Source organism: Carya illinoinensis, chromosome 12 (assembly GCF_018687715.1).
Source record: "Carya illinoinensis cultivar Pawnee chromosome 12, C.illinoinensisPawnee_v1, whole genome shotgun sequence".
NCBI classification, from domain to species: domain Eukaryota; kingdom Viridiplantae; phylum Streptophyta; class Magnoliopsida; order Fagales; family Juglandaceae; genus Carya; species Carya illinoinensis.
The window spans coordinates 5,084,492-5,092,506 of NC_056763.1; the positions used below are offsets into that span (position 1 = coordinate 5,084,492).

At 34.7% G+C, this 8,015-nt stretch overlaps 1 protein-coding gene across 1 annotated transcript; it reads right to left on the minus strand.

Moving 5' to 3' along the window:
* Window positions 1-1,217: 1,217 nt before the first annotated feature.
* On the minus strand, window positions 1,218-6,736 carry LOC122289581 (protein COBRA-like). Its single transcript, XM_043096719.1, has 6 exons — window positions 6,458-6,736; window positions 5,134-5,213; window positions 3,801-4,257; window positions 2,457-2,616; window positions 1,996-2,273; window positions 1,218-1,882 (listed from the first exon to the last, which is right to left on the minus strand). The coding sequence occupies exons 1-6, from the start codon at window positions 6,555-6,557 to the stop codon at window positions 1,590-1,592; spliced, it is 1,368 nt and encodes a 455-aa protein (XP_042952653.1). The 5' UTR covers window positions 6,558-6,736; the 3' UTR covers window positions 1,218-1,589.
* Between the last annotated feature and the right edge of the window lie 1,279 nt (window positions 6,737-8,015).

The window sequence follows — 8,015 nt, forward strand, 5'->3', positions numbered from 1 at the left end:
TAGGGAGGCTAACAATGTAGCTCATTCATTAGCCAAAATGGCTCTTACTTGTGATGAAGAAATTGTATGGATAGAGGAGGGCCCTCCACAGATTATGAATGCTGTGTTGAGGGAGAAATATTGTAATGATTGATTGTTGATAAATGAAATATACATGTCATACTTTCAAAAAAAAAAATATTTTTATTCAACTTTTTCTCTTTCATTTTTCAAACCTCATAAAATATCATAATTCAAACCATTTTACTACTATTCACGATCTATTTTATTACTATTTAAAAATTTCTCATTTTATCTCATCCCTAAACATCTTGTAGGCAAATTTTCGAACTGTAAGCATTAACTTCCGGACATCAATGGTCAGGCATCTTAAATTCAGCCTGGCCCATTCTGAGCTGCATATTCTATTAACATCTGGACTAGACGTTTAGGGTTATATCCTAACTAAATTCTATCCTAACTCAGGCGTTTATAGTACCAAATCCCAAACGTGTTTTATGCATTTAATTATTTTCAAAGATTCTATTAAAGAGTTTTATATTTAGGGTATAACAATCATACACCATTGCCTCAGTGAACACATCATCTTCGGCCTAAAGCACTGGGATGTGGAAGCTCAATTTTAAGGACTGTTGGCGTGTGAAGATTGCATCCACTAATTTTTAACTCCCGGCTGAACTACATGCTCGGTGGACAGTCGCGGCGCAGCATCCCGATCTCAACAATGTGTTGCCCAAGTCTTTTAGCTTTGACAGCGAGGCTCTAGTATTTTATTGGGGTTCGAGAAATTAAAACTGAAATTGATGCGTGTGCAGTTTCTGTCAATGGAAGCTGGGCCCCAAGGAAATGTTCAGTCTAAAGTGCCGATCCAGAAAGACAAGAACTAGTTCAAAGCACGAATGGCCATTTCCTCGGGAAGCTTACATATACGGGGATGAATGCATGCAAATCTTCATCCACGCAAATCCAACAGCAATGTCAACAGTGCGACGAGAGTGGATGGATGCAGTACTGAAATTTCAAAAGCCGGACAAAGCAAGATGGTTATGAAGCACATACATAAATCATAACTTTCAGTACTTGAAGAGCGATGAAAAATGATTGTTTAGAATAATGAATCTATCAATAAGTAAACTTAATCTGTAATGTAGCATTAAATCCAATAACGTATTTGGAACTCTTAACAACATTGATATAAACCACGGTACAACTCAAGATAACAAAAATCATACACCAACTATTATCTTATAAGTTAAATTTCTTATTACATTGCCGAGAACATATTCTTGAGGAATTCAACAGACAAGGGCGTCAATTGCATGACATATAATTGTGCAATTCAACAGCTAAATCTAAACAAAAATTACAGCAAAGCCTAACCGCCAACACATAAAACAGATAACAGAGCAGAATTTTGTAGTGAGATGCCATAACCTGAACCCCGTTTGTATTGCTTGAACTTGAAGCAACAACACGTATCAACCCCATCAGTTGGACAGCCATATGCGTTGCGGCAAGCCAAATGGTATGAAAAACTCAAGAATGTTGTAGAACATGTAGCCTTTGTAACTTAGCCCGGGCATTACTCACTATGCAAAAGGCAACAAGAATACCAAAGAAGCCAAGATGGTAAAGGCTGGGAAAACTAGGGAGGTAACTGGCCTGGAACCAGCATTTGGCAACCATGGGTATGCATCTGGAGGCGGCATGACACAGTTATCACCATTGAAATAAATCCTACGTGGGAAAGCCCATCCCTTTTCAAAAGAAAAAGTTGATTTGTCCTTGCGGAAAAGGAGCTCTGACTGCACATTCCCGAAAGGGCCGGCTTGACTAAGGAAATCATTATAAAACTTGACTCCCCACAACATAGCAGTATCATCTGCAAGAGCAAAAGCAAAAGCCATATTCTCAATGATATATGAGAAATAAGATTTTAGAATAATGCAGGAGAAACTTTGCACAACTAAATTTGGGTGGCAAGGTATAACTTACTTAAGCCTTCATAAGGAGTCAAGGATTTGTAATAAAAGCTGAAAATCTGGGTTAGATTATCAAAGTTGGGGTGTTGCACAACAAGATTCCATTGTGTGTAGTTCATTCTGTAGTTGAAATTCGTGATAGTGACCTTCACCCTCCAGTACTCCTTGTAATTGAGTTTCACATGCCAATGGACTCGGATAGGACACATATGGCTGGTGCACTGAACCAGAGGGGTATTACTAGACTTTCCTTGGCCTGTTACTGCTGAAGCTAAATATGGAGATTCTGGACTGTAAGCATCACCAGAAAGAACAAATATACATATATCAATCAGCTGATTTGTCTCCAATTGTTTTTTGCAACTTGTTTTTTATTTTATTTGTCAGAAAAAAGGAAAAACTGTCAGAAGAAAAGGAAAAATGAGAGAAAAGTTTCCAAGAGATAGCAATAAAAAGAAGAAATGAGAGACTTACTCTACACAGCTCCCAGGATCTGTTATATTGTTTTGACAGCCACAGGTGCAAGTTGGGCAATTTACAATTGTGTCATTATAAAAGGAGGAAAGAGAAACACAACAGGTGGGTGTCTTTTGAGCAAGGAATTGTGAATACGTGCAAGTAACATTCCAGGTCACTGCCACAAGAGATGCAGAGCAAGGTAAGATTAACATTAGGTAATATTTTTCTTTCATATCCAGAATTTCTTAATCCACAAAAGAGAAACAATAGATATAATGGTAACTAATTGTAGACCTGGGCATTGCTCAGAAATAGATGAATTATTAAAACCAAAGTGCTCTATATAACTAAGTTAGTATTCCTTGAACTATTATGGTTCATTTTATAAGTAAATATACCCTGAGCCATTATACAATAAATATAACCGTTAAAAGAGCATCAATGTTAGAACTTTGATATCCAAATTCTTTTGTAGCTTTTATCTTCTCGTCTCTTACACCCATCATTTCTATGTTTAGTGGCAGAAAACCCAACTTTTCTTGAATGGAGAGAGGGACCAAGAGTTCTTTATATATTGCGCCAAGTAACTATGATAATCAACAATTATAATTGATAGGCTCTTTTAACTTCTTTTAAAACTCACTAACATTTATTAACCAATCGAAAAAAAATTACAAAGACAAAAATTCAAAAACAAAAGAGATGGAGCTAGGAAAATGGGCATGTTTGGACACCATGAGAATTCACTAAACTTCTCATAATTTCATTCCCAAATATTACTCAAACACAAAACACCTTTCAATTTCAAATTTTAAACTTCTTCATCCAATCATTTACCTAATCATTATTCAAACACAAAAATCAATACAATTTTTACAAACTTCAAAACAAAAATAATATTCAAAACTTATATTCAAAATGTTTTTAACTTTATAATATTTTTATTCAACTTTCTCTCTCTCTCTTCCCAAAACCCAATAAAACATCTTTACTTAAACCATTTTGCTACCATTCACAAAATTCTGAGATAATACAAGTGTCTAAACATGCCTTAAAAGACTACAAAAGTTTTAAAAAAAATTATTAAATTTTAGATATATTATTTTCATTTAAATTTTCTCTTATGCAATATTATTTATCTTTAATTTAATAATAATACCAAAGTAAATAAGTGACTTATATTTGCTGCGTAAAGTACACAAGAATGTCAGTTGCATGTTACCACATATCACACATTCACATATTTCACTCACTTAAGATGGTGTATAATGCTACTGGCTTGCTTATTACAACCCAGCATGAGAGGCATGCAGTTATGCACCTATAAATTATTGTAGAAGCCTTTAGCAGGTAACTTACTCAAAGCCTGGGTGACTCTTCGTTTATCTGCAGTCACAAATTTACTTGGTCTCACGATCTTTGCTGGCCCGCAAGTATATCCAGGCCCAGGAGCTTTCAGGGTGAAGTTCTTAGGTACTCTGACAGTTTTGTTAGTTGTTCCAGCTGCACCCACACTGACCTGGAACGAGCTTGCCGCATTGGCTGGGTCCTGGACCCATGAGTTTATCACTCCCCCTTTGCAGCAATTAGCAATCTGCTGGTTGTATGGAGTTCCTGGCAATAAATCCACCACGGTTGGATCCTTCTTACAGCAATGTGGAATGTTTCCCTTAAATTTTGAACAATCCCCTTGTTCAGTTGTTTGTGCCCCCATCATGCTCCAAATTACTTCTTTTTTCGCCCATGTCCACCCCAATGTCCATCCTGGTGCTTGAATGTGGCGATATTGCTGGAAGTTATACATAGTAACAACAGCCTGCCAAATCAAAAGAGAATGACATTGTCATAAATTGCCTCAACATGTAGTAAATCTTATATTGGAGAGTAGAGAAAAGGCATGATCATACACAAATAAATAGAGTAATGAATTGTAGCTGTAACTTTATATATATTGGTGTTAGCAATTCAGTAACTTCTGTCCAAGTGGGAACATAGACTCAAGCAGAGGCTTAAGCCCAAGAGGGGGCATTTAGCTTGTAATGGTTCTCGCATAAGATTAATGATATTCATATAGCTCTTTTACAACCAACCAATGTGATACTGCCACTTCATAAAAAATACAACTTTTTTTTTTTTTTTTTTTGAGTTTCAAATGTTACATAGCACCCTCTATTTAAAATAGAGTTGTGAAAAAAGGAGTAGTAAGAAAGCTTATATGTGCATCATTATTTCTCGCATAAAGGGAAGTATTGCGGTACTTTTGAGTGTGGGAGCGCCATTGGGTGCATTGGTTCCTCCCATGAAGAGAATACTGTGGTAGTTCTTTTGAGCGTGAAACACCAATAGCTGTATTCAGTTTACATGATGTCCTATGGCTTGTAGGAGTTATGCTTGTGCTTGTAATCTATATCATTGACGGTTTATTTTGTTTAGTATTCCCGTAAATGTCCAATGGATTCAGCTGCACCACGCTAAATATTACTGTCTTATGTGGATCTTTTAATTTATTGCTTATGTGGTGTGCAACTGGGCCAAATTGTACCTGCTACAACAAATATATTTGAACTCTAGGAATGAAAATAAAGTTTCCTTAAATTTGGGAAAGTAGTTGGAGAAGTATGATCTCTTAAAGTACTAGCATGAATATAGGAACCAAAAAGAGCACCACCACGATACACTTCATACTACTTACAACATAGCCATCAGGTGTCCAGCTCATTATATCCCATTTGATTGTGATATTTCCAGTTGGATCGAGTGCATCATAGGCTTCTGCAGAAACATCGAGGGAAAAAAGGGTTAAAACTTGAGTTGCTAGAACTTTCCACTAATATTCTGTCATATTTTATATCAACTTAGATGTCTCAATGTCCTTTCCTTGAATTATACTAAAATAAATTCATAAATAAAAACAGGTGGGACGTTGCACTTCTCTGTTTTTGCCAATTATGAGATACCACCATAACATTAAAGACACAGAATTGACTTTTGTACCTTGCCTCTTCTCCAGATGTTAACGACAGATGCATTTCCTAGCCCAATTAATTGATCAAACACATGAGAACTTTTGTTCTTCTTAGGGTTAAATAGATTCCAACTTCATGAAACGGGAAACTTAGCATTGTTAAGGTCCCTCTACCTAACTACCACACCTCATATAGTAAACCTAGGACTTCAAGCTTGTAATTGCTTGAAAAATTACTTCTGATTACATGATAACTTTACAAATATGCTCAATTATCAACTTCGCTTTCTCAGCCTCTATACTAACTCTAGTAACCAAATTAACAAAGTTTTCTAAAAGCGGAAAGAATTGAGATTCAAACCTCTTTTTCTCCAGCAAATTTTTGGAGAGATTGTCAAATTATAATAACATAACTAAAGGAAGGATTAAAAACACAAATATAAAAGAACGAAAAAAAGGCTGAAGATGGACAAAAATATAAAACACTACTTGAGAAAACCCCAAAAAACTTCAACGAAGAAAAAAATGGAAAAGGAGCAGGAGAAGGAGAAGAAAAAGAAGAAACTATTCTTTTTGGGGCAAAAACTGCTCGCTATGCCTCAGATAGCAAACGTCATTCGAGAAAACCAGTTGTAATCACCACAAATGGCGGTCTGATTTATATTATCCATATATTTTATAGTCATTGATAGACCAAATAAATGCTGAATCAATGGAAAAGAGTCAGACAGAGAATTTTCCAAGTCTTCATCACTGCCTATATCAGATAATAACCATGTCTCACTCCAATCAACATATTACAAGCCCAAATATAAGAGCATTTTAAACATCCATTTGTTAAATTGATATAAATCAGTAATTACAGAAGCACATCTCCAATCCCAACACAAGTTTCCAGTCGATCAATTATATATCAAACGGCCAAATTCTTGCAAAATGGAACAGATCTCCAGCGAGCTAACCAATAGTCAGCAACACAACAATAATTAACACTTCCAACATACTAAAGTGGTAAAGATGGACATGAAAGCCTGCATCGTGAGGCACTGACCTGTAGAACTAAAACTGGAGCAGGAAAGCAACAAAACAAGCAGAACAGCAAAGCTGCTAGGCTTAACGGGTCCAAACGCTGACGAAGAAAGAGATCCCATTTCTTGGTACAGTTTTGTTATTGGATGTGATGTTTAAGCACTGGCTTAGCACAAGATCTGCAGAGAGGCTCTGTGGGGGAGAGAGAGAGAGAGAGAGAGAGAGAGAGAGAGAGATGGCTGGAAACGGAGGCTCGCCCTTCTCTGTTTCACACGGCGAGTGGCTTTACGGAGCTTTTAAAGTGAACTCGTTAAAGTCACTCAAATCGCTGTTTTGCTGAGACATCCGGTTAATGTGACACAGCTCTATTTGTCGGTCGCTTACGGTAATGTCACATTACTACCATACCCTTTGTTCATTTAGGCAAAAAATAATGCCCAAGATAATTAACCTACGAAAATTGCTAGAGACATGATTATAGAAACTAAATTTATAATTAAAGTGGCTTCATAAAATTATTTCAATTTATTTTATAATAAAAATAATTTTATAATTTGTCTTATGACATTAAATTAATTTAAGCTCTACAAATATGGAATAATTATATATGGAGATGGTTAGGGCCATTTTTGGAATGAAAGACAGTATATTTTGACTCATTCCTAGACATCTTGTTATAATTTGAAAGACAGTATATTCAAAAGAAAGTATTTATTATTTTTACCCTACACATTATATATTATATATCATTTTTTTTAATAGGTACAAAATAAAGAGAAGACAAGTAGAAATTTTTAATTAATCTAATAGAAATAAAAAATATAAATATGAATATAAATATAATGCATGGTATATAATATATAAAATGCTAGGAGCAAATTTCTGTTTAAAAACGGAAAATCATTGAAAAATGACCATGTGAAAAGACAGGACAAGCCGTGTGCCACATGGCATCCTAATGCTGTCGGTGGAGAGAGATAGGATGTAATACCTTGTTTGTGCACCTGTCTTGAGAGTGATGTTCTTTAGTTTCTTGATTGCATCATTGCATGGTGTTCAAATCTTTTATATGTGTGTGGACCCATGATGCGTTTACCGATTATATATTTTATTTATTTGTATAAGGATATCCAAGTATTCTATTCCATACGGTGGTTATCAATTTTATCTGCCTGGCATGCGTGTGTTCATGGACTCCGAATCTACCACTACCACGCAAGGTGTATTGTATGTATTTTCACGAGCGTGATTTGTCTAAAAGCTGATTTTATTTGCTTATACTGAGGAATATGGAGAGTTATTCTCAGATATTTTTTTAAAATATTATTTAAACATACAATAATTTTTAATTTTAAATATTTATTTTTTAAATCTATTTATTATAATGTTTTCAAAGTTTCAAATAAAATAAAATAAAACCAATACAATTTTTTACAATTTAATAAACAATAATATTCAAATAATTTTTTAATTTTATAATATTTTTATTTATTTTTTTCTCTCATTTTTCAAAATTTTATAAAATATTATAATTCAGATTATTTTACTACTATTTATCAATAATTTTATTACTATTTATA

Coding starts and splice junctions, on each gene's coding strand:
- LOC122289581 (XM_043096719.1), bottom strand. CDS start 6,557: ATGGGATCTCTTTCTTCGTCAGCGTTTGGACCCGTTAAGCCTAGCAGC. Junction 2,617..3,800: donor AAGAGTCACCCAGGCTTTGA/GTAAGTTACCTG, acceptor CTCTTGTGGCAG/TGACCTGGAATGTTACTTGC. Junction 2,274..2,456: donor GATCCTGGGAGCTGTGTAGA/GTAAGTCTCTCA, acceptor TGATGCTTACAG/TCCAGAATCTCCATATTTAG.